Below are 19648 nucleotides of genomic sequence, written 5' to 3'. Positions count from 1 at the left end.
ATCATACTGATAACCAGTATTAGTCTACACTCAGTTTGGTGTTCTTTCTTTGTAGCTTAATTGTAATGCTTCCATGGCATGCCTTTTTGACAGGAGCATTTTATCAGAGAATTGTTCTCAGTTCTTTTAGCCGTTACTGTTGTTAATGAACTAATATCTTCTTTCTTAGATCATTGCATGGTTAACTTTATCAAAGAAAATTTGCTTGGATCCATTAAGGAGTTCAGGAATCGATTTATAAATCCAATCCAAAATGGTCAGTGTGCAGATTCTACCATGGTAGATGTCAGAGTAATGAAAAAACGTGCTCACATTCTCTATGAAATGTTAGCTGGATGTGTTCAGGTACAAGTACATTCCACAGTAATAAAATATTGTTACTTTGATATATTGCAATCTCAAAATGTTTTCTGAATTCAAACTTTGTATTTTCTTTCTCCTTTCAGCATGTATCAATAGTTTTATAGTTAAATCTCTTTGCAGTCTCTTCCAAAGTTTGTGCAGCATTGAACTTAAAAAAAATTGCATTGAGAGGTTTAGAACATAATTGATTAATTCGTTTGCTGGGTGTATAACTTCATATGTTAATATGTTCATATTCGGATTTTCTCATCCTTAAGATAGGGAGTATGTAAAAGAAACACAGCTATTATGATTAAGAAATTTCTGTGCTCACCTAATTCTATAGTATAGTATTCCAAACCTCATTTGTTTGAAATGGTTTTAGGAAAGGCAATTATGAATTATGAGTGAAGCCATATTAATGTAATCCTGAAGAAACAGTTTTATTAATTCCAAGTACGTACAGTAACCTTAATGGGCTAATAGTGTTGTTTACACACGGATCTTCAGTAAACCTTTGTTAAAATGAGTAGATAAGTATGTAGAGACTGACCAAGCAGTTGGTCAGTCTGCATTTTTTCTTAGTTCTGTATTTTTCTTAAGACACTAGATATTAATGGTAGCAAAAAAGATGTAACAGATGAGACAGGCTATCCTTTTGACTGAATATACTACCATTACATAAGGTGAAGTCATCCTGTTTGTTCAGGTTAGCCAGAGGTACTAGCAAGTACTGTATTTCTGTATTACTGCTGCTACTTAGGCAGTATTTTTCTGGTTTAGGTTGTCATTTGTATCTAGCACATTAGTGTTCTTTCTTTCCTGTTTCTATATTAAATGGTTTCAAGAGTGCCTATACTTGGCTTGTTTTCTCAGTTGGGCAAACATTCCCCCTGACATTATGTGTTATCCTCTGGCATGTTGGCACATCTTACCCAAAGGATAACCCAGACTGCATCGAACTTTGATTCAACGGTTTTACTGTATGATTAAAGCAAGTCTTTTTGCTAGCACTACCTACTATATCCCCTCCCCACCTTTTTTTCTTTTCTTTTTTTCTATATAGAGGAGACCATTTGAAAACCTAAATTGCTCACTTGGTAATATGGCCACTTCAATTTAAAACCTGCCTGGTGTGTTGCAGTATCTTTTTACCAGTGCGTCATATTGTATAGTCACATGAAATACATTAACTACAATTATATGGGATCATTGTGTGATTAAAGAGGGTAAATATGTTTAAGTAAATGTTTTCTTATATGTCTGGTACCTATTTATTTATGTACATTTTTTTAGTTGCAAGCAATGATAATTCTTAGGACAGTTAGTTCCTGTCATATATTTAACTAATTTTCATTCTCTTTCTATTAATTGCAGAGGAAAGATTATACAGCATTAACAAAGTTCTTGCCTCCAAAACATGAATACGTGTTAGCTGTGAGAATGACTCCTATTCAGTGCAAACTCTATCAGTACTACTTAGATCACTTGACAGGTAACAAATACACTTAGTTTATTGTTTTTGTTTTCTCTCTTAAAGCATTCTTTTTCTGAAGAATGCTGTCTTGATAATTTCACCATGTCAGTTGTTCTTTTGCAATTTTGCATTTGCATAAAATGGGTATGTTTATATTGTAAAAGCACAAAATATTTCTAATTAAAAAAACTAATATTCAAGATAAATAAAATTCCAGTGTATTATTAAAAAATATCCAACCACGTTAATAATAAAAAAACTGTAAATCAAATTTATGAAATCATTTCTTAGGTATCAAATTGACAAAGTTTGAAGGGAAAAAAAGGCAAAATACAAAACAGGGCACATATTATGTCCCAATGTTACAATAAAAATATGCACAAATGCCTAAAATACACAAAAATGTTAATAACAGGTTATTTTCTGGGTGATGACATTATGCGGAACTTTATTTTGTACTATTTTCTATGTGCTTTTTAAAAATACAATGAATAGATATTGTTTCATCATCAGTAAACTCGTGTGTTTGTGTGTGTCTGTGTGCCCAAGGTTGTCACTGTTCGCAGAGCAAAACTTTAGTTTCTGTTTGGTCTGGAGTGAATTTTTTTACTTGTTAGTCACTTTATTCTGGTACCTTTCCCCAAGTGATGTGCCAGATTTATTTAGGAGCTACAGGTTAGAAGGCACCCTTCAGCCATTGTGGATACAATAGTTGATCAAAAAATAATGGAGGGTGGAGGTGTATACACACATACTAGAATGATACTTCATATCCTATCAATAGTTAAAGTAATACTCTGTGACAGCAGTGCATTTTAGAAAGTAGAATAATGATGATAGTCCTCAACAGTTGTTCTGCTTTGGGGAAAAGAGGAGTTGAATGTTTGTATTTTATAGAAATGTTGTTTTGCTGTATTATAAAAACAGAATTTTCTGACTGACTTTTGGAAGGAGATCATTTCCAGCAAGGCACACAGTTTCATTTGTATAGTAATCAAAAGCTATTAGATTTATTGTATCAGTACCATTCTGTTTTGAGTGACAACAATTGCAGACATAAGTAACCAAATATAGAAATTCCAATGAGAGAGAGAAAGAGAGGGATTATCAGACCTATCTTTCATTAATCTCTGAGTAATAAAGGGTACTAAATTTGGTCATTTAATATTTTCTCCATTTGAAATTTTGTTTTATTGTGAGGAATGTACTAGATGATTTCAAATATTAAAGAATCAGTTGTCTTTAATAACCAACAGCAAAATGTTAATAGCTCTTGTATAGATATTAAAATGTACTCTTTTTGAGAGCAATGCAGTATTTAAGAATTAAAGGGGCCTCATTCTTTGTGACTTCAGTTGATAGGAGTAAATATCTAAAGTACTAATTGCCAAAGCTTCTAAACTCAGAAAGGTATAATTGCTAAATTATTATCTGGTGCCATGAATCTTTCAGTCATGAGAATGTCTTGGGTTTTCCCCCTACTAAATGTGATGTTTTATTTTCCTTAAAGTAGAATAACCTGAGTTAATAGCCCCCTTGAAAAAACTTCCATAAAAGGCTAAATGGATTATATTAAAGGTTACTTTATCTTGATTCTCACTACAAACCATCAAAGTGTTTCTCCCAAAATGTCATTCACCTATCTCACTTGTATTTTAAATGTTTGGTATTTTTTCTGTTACATATTCCAGAAATTCTTTTGTTTCTATATTTGACTCTTTTTATATTTGACTTGGCTTTTAAAAGTTCACATAAATTTTGCTTTTGATACTAACAACAATTTGATGTTAATTTTAGTAGTGATAATTTATAATATATTTAATATTTACAGAATTAAAGTCATGAGAGGCTAAATTAATGAATTTCAAGAAAATTAACATCCTCTTAATTTTCCTTTGTTCTCTAAAAAGTATAATCCTGCAGTCTTCCTTTTACCATCAAGTATCAGAAGTTTATATTTACATGTAAGCCTCTGCCTTCAGTAAACAACTTTAGGTTTTACAAGTGTGAATACTTAGTTTTCAGACAGCCTGATTTTAAGCTGAAATCAGTATTAAAATCCATACACTGTCTTAAGGAATGCAAAGACGGAGCACATAAAAAGACAGTCCACAAATTGGAAGAAAATATTTGTAAGTCACTTTCCTAAAACGGGGATAATATCCAGAATATATAAAGAACTCTTACAACCTAACAACAACAGCAATGAAAAACCAAACAAGCCGATTCAAAAATGGGCAAAGTTTTCAATAGACATTTCTCCAAAAAAGATATACAAATGACTGATAAGCACATTAAAAGATGCTCTACATCATCATTAGTTATTCAGGAAATGTAAATTGAAACCAAGAGATACCACTTCACACCCAATAGGATGACTATCACATAAAGAAAGATAATAAGTGTTGGCAATGATACGGAAAAATTAGAACCCTGGTGCATTGCTGCTAGGAATATAAAATGGTACAGCTCCTGTGGAGAAAGTAGTGTGGCAGTTCCTCAAAGAGTTAAACAGAGAGTTACCATATGATCCAGCAATTCCACTTCTAGGTAGAATTCCACTTTCAAAATAATTGAAAGCAAGAACTCTAATAGATACTTACCCATTCATGTTTACATAGCATTATTCATAATAGCCAAAAAGATGGAAGCAATCCAAGTCTTCATCAAGTAATGAATAGAAGAACAAAATATGATATATGCAAACAATGGAATATTACAGTCTTAGAAATCCTGACATGAACGGATCCTGAAGACATCATGTTAAATGAAATAAGCCAGACACAAAAGGACAAATCCTGTGTGATTACACTTAGAGGTGCCTGGAATAGTCAGATTCATTTAATGGGTACAGAGTTTCTGTTTAGGGTGATGGAAAAAAGTCTTAGAAATGGAGAGTGCTGATGGTTGCACAACATTTCAGTTATACTTAATGCCACTGAACTGTACTCTTAAAAAATAGAGAACAGTAATATCCTTTTGTCTCTAAAAATGAATGGGTCTAAGTGCCACACATTAGAGGTTGATTCAGTGGTTCTGGAGTAGGGCTCAGGCAGCTGCATTTTTATAAGCCCTCTAGGTGATTTTGATGTACCCTCTGCTTGAGTATCACTGCTCTAACTGATGCTCAGTATGATTGGCCGTCAGGGAAATGTAAATCAAAACCAGAACAAGATACAGGCATACCTCAGCGCGTCTTAAGTGTTCAAGTGAAAGGAAGACTCACTTGTCATTATGTATTTACTTGCCCTTTTTTGTGCTTGTATTTCCAAATAAAGCCATTTGGCGTCAAAACATTTTATTTTTAGGATAGAATGATTCAATAATAATTGTCAATTCTCTTTTGTATAGAGAACATTTTTCTGTGGATGTTTATTTGGCCAACTTATTAGCATATTCTTTTTATGTGGTTCCCATTCCTCACAAAGAATATCAACTCTAACACATATCAATACTGTAGGTAGAGGAGACTTCAGTTTTTCCCCTTTAACATTCTACCTGAGCCAGTTAGGCCTAAAAGTCTTATGAAATTTTTTTTAATAGAAGATGTTTATGGTATGTACAAGAGTAGTTCCCACCCACCAAAATAAAAATTGACTTTTTAATCAGCCTTTCTTGGAGAATAAATGGTAGTTGTTTAGCTTACTTTATTTTGAAATCTCTCATTTCTTCACATTAATTTCAAAAACTCATAAGGCTTTCAATATTGGATAGAACAGCTAGGCGGAAGATCAGCAAGGAAATAGAAGACTTGAAAAACACTTATGAATCAACTAGGCCTAACAGGCATCTGTAGAACAGTCCGTCCAATAGGAGCAGAATACACATTCCTCTCGAGTGCACATGGAACATTCTCCAAGATAGACCATATTTTAGAGCATAACACAAGCCTCATTTAATATAAAAGGATAAAATCCACACAAAATATTTTCTTTAACCACATTAGAATGAAATTACAAACCAATAACTGAAGGAAAGTGAGAAAATTCACAAATATGTGTAAATAACATGCTCTTAAGTAACTAATGAGTCAAAAGAAATCACAAAGGAAATTAGAAAACATTTAGAGGTAAATGAAAATGAAAACATAAGATACTAAAATAGGGGATGCAGGTAAAGCAATGCTTCCAGGGAAATTTATGGCTGTAAATGCCTATATTAAGGAAGAAGATCTCAAATTTATAACTAACTTTCTACCTTAAGAAACTAAAATAAGAGCAAACTGAACCCAAAGCAAGAAGAAGGAAGGAGATAATGAAGACTAATCAGAAATAAATATAAAGGAGAAAAGGAAAACAGTAGAGAAAATTATTGAAGCCAAAACTTGGTTTTTTGAAACAATCAAGATAATTGATAACTCTTTAGTTGTACTTACAAAGTAATAAATAGAGCAGATACAAATAACTAAAATCAAGAATGAAAGAGCATTACTACTGACCTTACAGAAATAAAAGAATTATAACGGAATGCTATGAACAGTTGTATATCAAGAAATTAGATGCCTCATTTTCACAGCAATGATTTCTGTCATACACAGTGGAAATACCTCTAATCAGGCAAAATAATCAGTACCAGACTTTTATGCATTTTTATTCATATTTCATATCATTACTGAATATACTCTTGTCCCTCATGGAGACAAGACATTAATTATCAGTGAATTTACATCTTTTAAAACTGTGGACAGAAAAATGTTACTGCTTAAATGCTGTTTTTTAAAAAAGTCAGCTTTGGGCTTCCCTGGTGGCGCAGTGGTTAAGAATCCACCTGCCAATGCAGGGGACACAGGTTTGAGCCCTGGTCAGGGAAGGTCCCGCATGCCACGGAGCAACTAAACCCATGTGCCACAACTACTGAGCCTGCGCTCTAGACCTCGTGAGCCACAACTACTGAGCCTGCATGCCACAGCTATTGGAGCCCGTGTGCCTAGAGCCCGTGCTCCACAACAAGAGAAGCCGCTACAGTGGAAGCCCATGCACCGCAATGAAGAGTAGGCCCCGCTTGCTGCAACTAGAGAAAGCCCGTGTGCAGCAGCGGAGACCCAATACAGCCAAAAATAAATTTATTAAAAAAAAAAAAGTCAGCTTTGTTTTTCTGTGTTTTACCCTCTTGATGATTTTGTCATATTAATGAAATGTGCATTCATTTAATTTTCACTTCATTTTCATATGAAAAATATTATTTTGTTGAAATTATTCTAGGCAAAAGAAATCTATTTTTTTCAACATGAAAAGCATAAGTTTTAGAAGTAATTTTTTTTGGTGTAAGAATAATTGGAAAGAGTTGCTAAAATACTGTATACAGAGAGTGGCTTTATCTAAAGCAGAAGTTTGTAATCTAGGGTCTATGGTTAGAATCTAGGACCTGAATAAGAAAAACCTGAATAAGAAAAAAATTACATGTTTTCACTAACCTCTATCAAAAATACAGCATTTTTCCAATTATTAATGTAGGCAACAAACCAAAGTAGTATTAGTGTTAATTGTGACTTTGTTACCAATAGAAATCAGAAATATTTCTATATATTATTGTCATTACCGATATCTCAAATTTACCTTTATCAATGCTTCAGAATTTCAGGCAGTTGTTAAAATTACTGCTATAGTTTGTTATTTAATGCATTAATAAGGTACACATACCACTATATCAAAAGTTTGTTTTTAAACATCTTGATAATTTCTGTATGATGGGTTTCTTTTGTAATCCTATTTATTTTATATGTTTTGAAATTTTCTGAGAAAGAGGGCCTATAAGATTCTCTACATGGCCAAAGGAGTCCGAGGCACAGATAAAGTTAAGGCCCTAATTTAGAAACACCTTGGTTGAATTAGAGAATCCTTATGTCTTAACATTAACTCTTTTTTTCTTTTGATCAGGTGTAGGTAATAGCAGTGAAGGTGGAAGAGGAAAGGCAGGTGCAAAACTTTTCCAAGATTTTCAGATGTTAAGTAGAATCTGGACTCATCCTTGGTGTTTGCAGCTGGACTACATTAGCAAAGAAAATAAGGTAAATCAACTAACCTAAAGTTGATCAAAAGGTATCTGTTGGAAGCAGAATAACTTTAGGAAAAAGGTTGATCTGTATAGACGTACTGTGTATTCAAAATTTTTTATTCTTTTTGGTACAGTAATTCAACTTATTTTATTTCTAGTTAATTACTGTATGTTTGAATGCATTGTGATTATGGAAGGAGTGTTAAATGTTAATCTTTTTAAAAAATTTTTATTGAAATACAGCTGATTTACAATGTTGTGTTAGTTTCAGGTGTACAGCAAAATGAATCAGTTATACGTATGCAGATATCCACTCTTTTTTAGATTCTTTTACCATATAGGTCATTACAGAGTATTGAGTAGAGTTCCCTGTGCTATGCAGCAGGCCCTTATTAGCTATCTATTTTATATATAGTAGTGTGTATTGTTAATCCCAGTGTCCCAATTTGTCCCTCCCCACCCTTCCCCCTGGTAACCATAAGATTGTTTTCTATATCTGTAACTCTATTTCTGTTTTGTAAATAAGTTCATTTGTACCCTGTTTTTAGATTACACATATAAGTGATATCATGCAATATATGTCCTCTAACTTACTTTACTCAGTATGACAATCTAGGTCCGTCCATGTTGCTGCAAATGTCATTGTTTCATTCTTTTTTATGGCTGAGTAATATTCCGTTGTATATATGTGTCACATCTTCTTTTTCCATTTGTCTGTCGATGGACGTTTAGGTTGCTTCAGTATCCTGGCTATTGTAAATAGTGCTGCAGTGAACATTGGGATGCATGTATCTTTTTGAATTATGGTTTTCTTTGGGTATATGCCCAGGAGTGGGATTGCTGGCTCATATGGTAGCTCTATTTTTAGTTTTTTAAGGAACCTCCATACTGTTCTCCATAGTGGCTGTACCAATTTACATTCCCACCAACAGTGTAGAAGGGGGTTCCCTTTTCTCCACACCCTCTGCAGTCTTTATTGTTTGTAGATTTTTTGATGATGGCCATTCTGACTAGTGTGAGGCGATACCTCACTGTAGTTTTGATTTGCATTTCTCTAGTAATTAGTGATGTTGAGCATATATTCATGTGCTTTTTGGCCATCTGTATGTCTTCTTTGGAGAAATGTCTATTTAGATCTTCCGTGCATTTTTTGATTGGTTTGTTTGTTTTTTTAATATTGAGCTGCATGAGCTGTTTGTATATTTCGAAGATTAATCCCTTGTCAGTTGCTTCATTTGCAAATATTTTCTCCTATTCTGTGGGTTGTCTTTCTGTTTTGTGTATGGTTTCCTGTGCTGTGCAAAAGCTTTTAAGTTTCATTAGATCCCATTTGTTTATTTTTGTTTTTATTTTCATTACTGTAGGAGGTGGGTCAAAGAAGATCTTGCTTCGATTTATGTCAGAGTGTTCTGCCTATGTTTTTCTCTAAGAGTTTTTATAGTATCTGGCCTTACACTTAAGTCTTTAATCCATTTTGAGTTTATCTTTTGTGTATGGTGTTAGAGAGTGTTGTAATTTCATTGTTTTACATGTATCGATCCAGTTTTCCCAGCACCACTTATTGAAGAGGCTGCCTTTTCTCCATTGTATATTCTTGCCTCCTTTGTCATAGATTAACATCTTGCATAACCATAGTAAAATGGTCAAAATGAAGAAATTAACATTGGGTTAGTACTATTAACTAAACAATAGACATTAATTGGATTTCATCAGTTTTTGTACTTACATCCTTTTTCTTTTCCATGATTCAATCCAAGATTTCACATTTCATTTATTATTCATATCTGTGATGTCTCCTTTATTTTTTCTAATCTATGATAGTTCTTCCTTATCTCATAACAATTAACTTATCCTTAAATGAAATAAACATTATTATAATTTCTAGTATAAATTGATATAAATTCTTAAAACATTCATTTTTTTTTTCTCTAGGGATATTTTGATGAAGACAGTATGGATGAATTTATAGCTTCAGATTCTGAAGAAACCTCCATGAGTTTAAGCTCTGATGATTATACAAAGTAAATTGAATACTTTTTGTGCCCTGTGTTGACATGTTTAAAATCCCTACTTGCTGATCATCCTCTAAAAATTGGCACTTGTATCTTTCCTGTGTTTTCCTAATACTTTGAATTTGTTCATTATTTTTTTTAGAAAGAAGAAAACAAAGGGGAAAAAGGGGAAAAAAGATAGTAGCTCAAGTGGAAGCGGCAGTGACAATGATGTTGAAGTGATTAAAGTCTGGAATTCAAGATCTCGAGGAGGTGGTGAAGGAAATGTGGATGAAACAGGAAACAATCCCTCAGTTTCTTTAAAGCTGGAAGAAAGTGAGTCTGATAAATGTTGTGTTTATCATGGAACATTGATTTAGAAAATGTCATGTCATTGATGTCAGTGCTTTTTTCAGTTATTAATTATCCTCACTAGTTGGCTCAAAGGAATATCTTTCCTCAATTGGTAAGCATCTAGGATAATCAGATACAAGTAATAACAACAAATATTTGACGAATGTTGAATTACAAGCAAGCCATTGTGCTCTCTCTGGTATTTAAGAGGAAGGGAAAAAAGAAAAACTAACATTTATTTACATGTATATGCCTAAACTCTGTATTATTTTCACTCCATGTGTTAGCTAACTTAATTCTTGAGCAGCCTCGCAATGCTGTTATATCTTTATTTTTATAAATGATTTGTAGAAGTGGGATTCAGACCTAGATATAGCCCATTTCAAACCCACCAGGGTAATTTCACTTAACTACTATATAAATAAGTGGAAGCATTTCAGATGATAAACTATGATTATAATTCATTTTATACAGTAAAACTAGTTTTATTGGTTTAGTGTTTTTCCTTTTTAATTGTTCATAATCTATATTTATTGTCTCTAGGTTTCCCCTGTTCAGGTACAGTTTGTGTCAGCTGTTTCGCTTTTTCTTTCTTTCTTTCTCTTGTGCATGAGTGTATACTCAGTGAAAGTCTTCCGTTGAACTTCCCAATGGCTAAAGTTATCTTTACTCATATCTACATTTGAAGGTTTAGTGTTCAGGCTGTGTATACTCCTAGTGCAGCCTGACTGGGTGTTTAGGAACTCCGGTGCTGGGAACAGATATCTGAATATTTGAAATATCAAATATCTAAAGACAAAACAGTGTAAATAACTCTAAATATGTGGCATTTGCGAATCATGGAACAAAGCAGTAGAGACCATCTGAGAAGAGAGATGTGGATGCCAGCTAGGTGAATGATCCTGTGCACAGACAAGCTTAGCTGGTCTCAGGCCTGCAGCTGAACAAATTTGGTGATTCCTTGATAAACATTTCTCTCTTCAGTACCTCCTTGGGATAGACAGATGGCAGCCTAACCACAGACCCTGGCTTACTTCTCTAAGAAATCAGGGGAATAGTAAAAATTAAACTACAAAATTTCTTTTCTTGTTTTTCTCTCCTGTTACCCCATAAAGGCAGTTTATTATCAGCATTCATCTTCCAACTAGATTTAAAGTATGCTTTTCTAAGAGTAGTAAAGGAATGGTTATAGTTTAATTTAAGGTAGTGGGAAGCTCCTGTTATCTCCTCCCCTGGTCTCCTGACCTGCATTTTCACTTAAGTTCTCCTCAGTCTCTCATCTCGTAATTAGAAATAAATAGCTTAAAGTTTTTTTGCTCCTGGGAATGATTTTCTTAAAATATTCTTGTTAAATTTTTCTCATAACTTATGGTTAAGAGAAAAGAGAGAGTATAGACTAACCAGTGTGTCTCATACTGTGCTCTAAATGGATTACATAAAAGTATGCTGAGGTATTGATGTGTTCATCACTTGGAACTATAGATGGGGTCTTATGCAGCTGGGTCACCTTCAGAAATGAATAGCATCTTCCAGTTTTCCTGGTGTGCTATTGTAAGTACTGTCGCTTTCCATATATGCCATAATATGAAAAAGTTTGAAAATAACTGGAGCAGAGAGTAGGTTGCTACATGTTATGAACTTAAAAGCAGACAGGGAAGGCTGTGGGTTCCAAATGACAAACTTTGCCTACTTCTCTATTGTGTTTGTTTCATTTTAGCTCTGTGCAGTCAAATAGAAGTCATTCATATATGGATGTATTTTTTATTTATTGCAGCTATCTACATGTATAGTTGATCAGAAACATTTTCTAGAACAAATAGATGATAAAAATCTATTTTTTGTTCTTTAGATCTAGATTAACTCTATATAAGGCTGAGTAGATCATAATACATGATCATATATACCTGGTACTGTGTAAGTGTTAAAAAGAAATCACTTTTTTTTTTTTTTTGCCCTGCCACATGGCTTGTGGGATCTTAGTTCCCTGACCAGAGATCCAGCCTGGTACCCAGCAGTGAAAGCTCCAAGTCCTAACCGCTGGATTGCCAGGGAATTCCCCTTGCAAATCACTTTCTTATAGTAAATGTAAGAAAACCTAAATAGGAAGTATTAAAGAGCCAAAATGTTGCACCTGGAAATTGAAATGGATATTAAATAAGTAGATGGCTATAACTGAGCTATGATTTTTACTGCATATTTCACTTTCACGTCAAAGAGTTTATGCTTAATTCTTTTGCAGTAGCTTTCTGAACTTTTTGAGAAGCAACACCTTGAATAAGTCATTTAAGTTTACCTTACAGCATCCACATCTCTGTGTTTTAGTTTAGTATCGTATTAGGACATTTTATGATGAGGAAATGACTGTATATAAACTACTTCAAAATATTTGATTTATTATTTCAGCATAAGCATACCTTGTTTTATTGCACTTCACAGATACTGTGTTTTTCACAAATTGAAGGTTTGTGGCAACCCTGTGTTAAACAAGTCTATCAGCACCATTTTTCCAACAGCAATTGTTCACTCCGTATCTGTGTGTCACATTTTGTAATTCTCACAATATTTGAAACTTTTTTGTTATTATTATGTTTGTTATGGTGATCTGTGGTCAGTCATCTTTGATGTTACTATTGTAACTGTTTTGGGGAGCCATGAACTGCACCCATGTAAGACAGGCAACTTAATTGATAAATTTTGTGTTGTGTGGGTTCTGACTGATCCACCGACTGGCCTTTCCCCTGTCTCTCTCCCTCTCCTCAGGCCCCCCTATCCCCTAAGACACAACAATATTGAAATCAGGCCAATTAATAACACTACAATGGCCTCTAAGTGTTCAAGTGAAAGGGAGACTTGCTTGTCTCTCACTTTAAATAAAAAACTAGAAATGATTAAGCTTAGTGAGGAAGGCATGTTGAAAGCCGAGATAGGCCAAAACTAGGCCTCTTTGCCGAACAGTTAGCCAAGTTGTGAATTCAAAGAAAAAGTTCTTGAAGGAAATTAAAAGTGCTATTCCAGTGAACACACGAATGATAAGAAAGTGAAACAGTCTTATTGCTGATATGGAGAAAGTTGTTGTGGTCTAGATAGAAGATCAAACCAGCCACAACATTCTCTTAAGCCAAAGCCTAATCCAGAGTAAGGCTTAGCTCTCTTCAATTGTATGAAGGCTGAGAGAGGTGGGGAAGCTGCAGAAGAAAAGTTTGAAGCTAACAGAGGTTGGTTCCATGAGGTTTAAGGAAAGAAGCCATCTCCATAACATAAAAGTGCAAGGTGAAGCAGCATGTGGTGATGTAGAAGCTGCAGAAGGTCATCCAGAGGATCTAGCTAAGATAATTCATGAAGGTGGCTACACTAAACAACAGGTTTTCAGTGTAGACGAAACAGCCTTCTGTTGGAAGAAGATGCCATCTAGGGCTTTCATAGCTGGAGAGGAGAAGTCGATGCCTAGCTTCGAAGCTTCAAAGAACAGGCTAAGTTTCTTATTAGGAGCTAATGCAGCTGGTGACTTCAAGTTGAAGCCAGTGCTCATTTACCATTCTGAAAATCCCAGGGCCCTTAAGAATTATGCTAAATCTGCTCTGCCTGTGCTCTATAAATGGAACAACAAAGCCTGGATGGCCTCACATCTGTTTACAGCATGGTTTACTGAGTATTTTAAGCTCACTGTTGAGACCGACTGGTCAGAAAAAAAAAAGATTCCTTTCGAAATATTTCTGCTCATTGAAAGTAATTCCAAAATATTACTGTCTTGGTCACCCAAGAGCTCTGATGGAGATGTACAACGAGATTAATGTTGTTTTCAAGCCTGCTAACACAACATCCATTCTGCAGCCTATGGATCAAGGAGTCATTTCAACTCTCAAGTCTTATTATTTAAGAAGTACACTTTGTAAGGCTATAGCTGCCATAGACAGTGATTCCACTGATGGATCTGGGCAGAGTCAATTGAAAACCTCCTGGAAAGGATTCACCGTTCTAGGTACCATTAAGAACATTCGTGATTCATGGGAAGAGGTCAAAATATCAACATTAACAGGAGTTGGGAAGAAGTGAATTCCAACCCTCATGGATGACTTTGAGGGGTTCAAGTCTTCAGGGCAGGAAGTCACTGCTGATGTGGTGGAAATAGCAAGAGAACTAGAATTAGAAGAGCCTGAAGATGTGACTGAATTGCTGCAATCTCATGATAAAACTTTAATGGATGAAGAGTTGCTTCTTATGGATGAGCAAAGAGAGTGGTTTCTTGAGATGGAATCTGCTCCTGGCGAAGATGCTGTGAAGATGGTGGAAATGACAACAGAGGATTTAGAACATTTCATAAACTTAGTTGATAAATCCATTTCAGGGTGTGAGAGGATTGACTCCCATTTTGAAAGAAGTTCTACTGTGGGTAAAATGCTGTCACACAGCATTGCATGTTACAGAGAGATCGTTCATGAAAGGAAGAGCCATTATCGATGCAGCAAACTTCATTGTTGTCTTATGTTAAGAAATTGCCACATCCACCCCGGTCATCAGCAACCACCACCCTGACCAGTCAGCAGCCAGCAACATGGAGGCAAGACCCCTCACCAGCAAAAAGATTATGGCTTGCTTCAGCGAAACGATGCAAGAATTTTTTTAGTAATACAGTATTTTTAAATTAAGGTATGTACATTGTTTTTTAAGACATAATGCTCTTGCACACTTAATAGACTACAGAATAGTGTAGACCTAACTATTATATGTAGTGGGAAACCAAAAAATTTGTGTGACTCGCTTTATTGTGATATTCGCTTTATTGTGATGGTCTGGAACCAAACCTGCAATATCTCTGAGGTATGCCTGTGTTTTCAGAGTAAGCGTTATCAGTGAGCATTTATATTTGAAAACAAGCATAGAGTGGACTTGGAAAGGTGGCGGCACAGGAAGACCCTATGCTCACCTCCTCCCCTGAGCACAATGATCTACACCTAAACACAACGCATTTCCTCTTGAAGAAGACCTGGGGGCTGAATGAACTGGTGCTGCCAATAGAAGAACCACGTAGAAACTGGTAGGAAAGTCAGAGACACGGTATCCATGGGAACCCCTCCTCTTTCGCAGTGATCTATGGTAGGGAGATGGATTGCTGAGGGATCCAAATGCAGACACACTCACCCTGGGACACAGTGAAAAAACTTTAAAGGCACCTACAGTATATGTAAAGGAAATCTGTTTCCTAACCCTAGAGTTTCTGCCTAAATGACAGGGAACTGTTGGAGCCCTTGCCTGGGTAGGAGGCACTGGTGATCACTATTGTTTGGAGTTCCACCCCCGGACGCCTTCTGCCCCATATCTGCTCCAGCTCCAGCCGCCCCATCAAGGCAGCCTATGGCCCAGCACTCTTCAGGGACTGCCCCTGGACCAGGTCCTCTCCAGCTCCAGCTATCCTCCTAAGGCAGCCTTGGGTGCAGTACTTCCCAGGGGGCTGCCCCTGGACTGGGCCCTCCTCCAGGTTCAGTGGTCCCACCAAGGCAGCCTCGGGCATAGTGGTCCCCAGGTATTAACCCCAGCTGGTGCCCACTGCAGCCCCATCTGGCCTGCCAAAGCCTCTAGGCACAAGTAGTCTACACAGGGAATGTTCCCACACAAGGCCTCTTCTTCAAGATCTGGGGAGGTAGCTGTTTCACCTAATTTATAGAAACACAAAAGAAGATCAAAGTAATGAGATAGAGGAATATGGTCCAAACAAAATAACAAAATAAAACCCCAGGAAAAAATAAACCCTAATGAAACAGATAAGTAGTTTACCTGATAAAAGAGTTCAAAGAAACAGTCATAAGGGTGCTCACCAAACTCAGGGGACGATTGGAGGAACTCAGTGAGAACTTTAACAAAGACTTAGAAAATGTAAGAAAGAATCAGAACTCAATACAGTAACTGAAATAAAAAATACACTAGAGGGAATCAGAAGCAGATGAGATGATACAGAAGGGATAAGTAATCTGGTAGATAAAATAGTAGAAATCACCCCATAAGAATAGCAACAAGAAGGAAGAATTTTTAAAAATGAGAGTTTAAGGGACCTCTGTGAAACATCAACCATACTAATATTTATATTGTAGGGGTCCCAGAAGAAGAAGAGAGAAAGGGACAGAAAACTTATTTGAAGAAATAATGGCGGAAAACATCCATACCTAGGGAAGGAAACAGACACCCAGGTACAGGAAGCATAGAGATCCTAAACAAGATGAACCCAAAGAGACCCATACCAAGGTACATCATAATAAAAATGGCAGAAGTTTAAGAATAAAAGAGAATTTTAAAGACAGCAAGAGAAAAACAGCTAATCATATACAAGCGAAACCACATAAGCCTGTCAGCTGATTTTAAAGCAGAAACTTTGTGGGCCAGATAGGAGTGCCATGATGTATTTAAAGTGCTGAGAGGATAAAAACTTACAGTCAAGAACACTGTACCTGGCAAGGTTATCATTCAGACTTGAAGGGGAGATAAGGAGTTTTTCAGACAAGCAAAAACGAAAGGAGTTCATCACCAATAAACTGGCCTTACAAGAAATATTAAAGGGTTATCTTTAAGGGGAAAAGAAAAGATCACAACTAAAAATAAGAAAATATATGAAAAGAAAAAAATCACTGGTGAAGGAGAATATATAGTAAAGGAATTGTATCAGTCACTTTAAAAAGCTAGTATGAAGGTTTAAAGACAAGTAGTAAAAAAAAAATCAGCTATAACTGAAGTAAGTAGTTAAGGGATACACAAAATAAAAAGAAGTAAAATATAACGACAAAAAATAAAACGTGACAGGCGAGTGAAAATGGAGTGCTTTTTTTGATTGATTGACAGGAAAGTAGGATTTATTGGTGGGCATGAGCAAGGAATGGACAACAACACCAAGGCTCTTGTGAGTGCAGGGCCTGCCATTTGCCCAAGGGGCCGTGATTAAGGATGTATTTAACCCCACAGCCAACTGGGATAAGTCACTTTTCTGCCACCACATGTTCAAATTCATCGACTTTAAACTTAGTAAATCCCCACTCTTGGACATGTGAATCTTCTGGTGGCCAGGGAACTTGAACTTGGCCCTGTGTAGGGCCTCAACCACATGCTCCTTGTTCTTCAGCTTGGTGGGGATGGACATGATGACTTGACAAGTGTGTACTGTGGCCACTGTGCCCTGGGGCTTTCCAGAGGCACCCTACATACCTACCCAGAGCTTGTCAGCCTCAGCACAGGACAATGTCTTGTTGATGTGGATGATGTAGAAGGGGTGGAGATGGCGTTTGGATGTGAAAACCATCTTTACCACAGCTTTTCACCGGGTACTTGTTGGCACAAATATGGGCAGCCTCCAGTGGAGAACTGCTCATACTCATTTGACACCATGTAGCCACAGAGTCGGAACTTTTGCCTTCTCCTACCCCGGGTCAAAGATGTGGATCTTGGCATCAGGGTCACCTTGGCAGAAGCAAGACTCTGGGTACAGATTGTTCTTACAATACTAGTAATACCAGGCGGGGCAGCAGCCCATGGCGACAACAGGATTTTCAGAGTCATGTTGAAGGGAAAGAGCAAAACGTAGTGCTTTTAGAATGCCTTCAAACTTAAAGTGACTGTCAGCTTAAAATAATTGGGTATATATACAGGTTGATGTATATACACATACATACATACATACATACACACACCTCATGATAACCACAAATCAAAAACACCTACAATGGATACACAAAAAAATAAAGAGAAAGGGATCCAAACATAAAACTAAAGGAATCCGTCAAACGATAAGGGAAGAAATGAAGAGAGTAAGACTGGAACAGAGAAGAACTAAAAACACAACCAGAAAACAAGTTAAAAAATGGCAATAAGTATATACCTGCCAATAGTTATTTTAAATGTGAATGGACTAAGTGCTCCAATCAAAAGACATAGGGTAGCTGAATGGATAAAAAAGCATGACCCATCTATATGCTGCCTGTAGGAGACTCACCTCAGATCTAAAGACACACATAAACTGAAAGTGAGGGGATAGAAAAAGATATTCCTTGCAAATTGTAAAGTAAAGAATGCTGGGGTAGCAATACTCATGTCAGACAAAATAGACTTTAAAACAAAAACTATAACAAAAGACAAGGAAAAGCATGCCATAGTGTTAATGGGGTCAATCCAAACAAGAGGATATAACGTTTGTAAATATTCATGCATCCAACATAGGAGTGTCTAAATATATAAAGAAAGTGTCAACGGAAATAAAGGGAGAAATTGACAGTGATACAGTAATAATAGGGGACTTTAATACTCCACTTACATCAATGGATAGATCATCTAGACACTAAATCGGTAAGGAAACACTGGCCTTAAATCTGGTATTTGACCGGATGCACTTAATAGATAAATATAGAACATTTTATCCAAAAGCAGCAGAATACATATTCTTTTCAAGTGCACATGGAACATTCTCCAGGATAGATCACGTTAGGTCACAAAATGGAACATTCTCCAGGATAGATCACATGTTAGGTCACAAAACAAGTCTTAATAAATTTAAGAAGATTGGAATCATATCAAGCATCTTTTCAGATCACAGTGGTATGAAACTAGAAATCAAGTACAAGAAAAAAACTGGAAAAAGCAATAATATGGGGGGCTAAAAATCATGCTACTAAACAAGCAATAGATCAACGAAGAAATGAAAGAGGAAATAAAAAAATACTTTGAGACAAATGAAAATGGAAACACACCATTACAAAATCTATGGGATGCAGCAAAAGCAGTTCTAAGAGGAAAGTTCATAGTGGTACAGGCCTACTAGAAGAAATAAGAAAAATGTCAAATAAGCCATGTAAAGGTACATTTAAAGGAACAAGAAGAAGAAGGACAGGCAAAGCCCAAAGTTTGTGAAAGGAACCAAATAATGAAGATCAGAGTGGAAATAACTGAAGCTGAGTCTTTAAAAAAAAGGAAAATTCAATGAAACTAATAAGTGTTGTTTCTTTGAAAGGATAAACAAAATCACATATTTAGCCAGACTCATCAAGAGAAAGAGAGAACCCAAATAAATAAAATCAGAAATGAAAGAGGAGAAGTTACAACCAACACCACCAAAATACAAAGGATCATAAGAGACTACTATGCACAGTTGTGTGGCAACAAATTAGACAACCTGGGAGAAATGGATAAATACCTAGAAATGCACAATTTTCCAAGACTGAATCATGAAGAAATAGAAAATCTGAATAGATCTATTACTAGTAACAATATTGAATCTGTAGTTTAAAAACAAAAGTCCAGGTCCAGATGGCTTCACAGGTGAATTATCTTGAACATTTAAAGAAGAGTAAGTACCTATTCTTCTCAAAATATTCCAAAAAATTGAAAAGGAAGGAACACTTCCAAACTCATTTTATGAGGCCAGTGTTACCCTGATACCAAAATGAGACAAAGACACCACCAAAAAAATAGTCTACAGGCTAATGTCCCTGATGAACACAGATGCAAACATCTTTAA

At 35.8% G+C, this 19648-nt stretch overlaps 1 protein-coding gene and 1 pseudogene across 7 annotated transcripts in view; one reads left to right on the top strand and one right to left on the bottom strand.

The window, feature by feature from the left end:
* The window catches only part of ATRX (ATRX chromatin remodeler), a 242595-nt gene that overhangs the window by 147091 nt on the left and 75856 nt on the right, over window positions 1–19648 (top strand). For all 7 annotated transcript variants that reach the window (XM_059909868.1, XM_059909864.1, XM_059909863.1 and 4 more), the window contains 5 exons: window positions 170–345; window positions 1720–1837; window positions 7696–7826; window positions 9746–9834; window positions 9968–10140. In XM_059909868.1, the coding sequence (XP_059765851.1) occupies window positions 170–345; window positions 1720–1837; window positions 7696–7826; window positions 9746–9834; window positions 9968–10140 (687 nt within the window). The remainder of the gene's footprint in view (window positions 1–169; window positions 346–1719; window positions 1838–7695; window positions 7827–9745; window positions 9835–9967; window positions 10141–19648) is intronic.
* On the bottom strand, window positions 17238–17671 carry LOC132357866 (large ribosomal subunit protein uL16-like; annotated as a pseudogene).

This window comes from Balaenoptera ricei, chromosome X, assembly GCF_028023285.1.
Source record: "Balaenoptera ricei isolate mBalRic1 chromosome X, mBalRic1.hap2, whole genome shotgun sequence".
NCBI lineage: Eukaryota > Metazoa > Chordata > Mammalia > Artiodactyla > Balaenopteridae > Balaenoptera > Balaenoptera ricei.
This window is presented reverse-complemented; position numbering and strand designations above follow the sequence as displayed.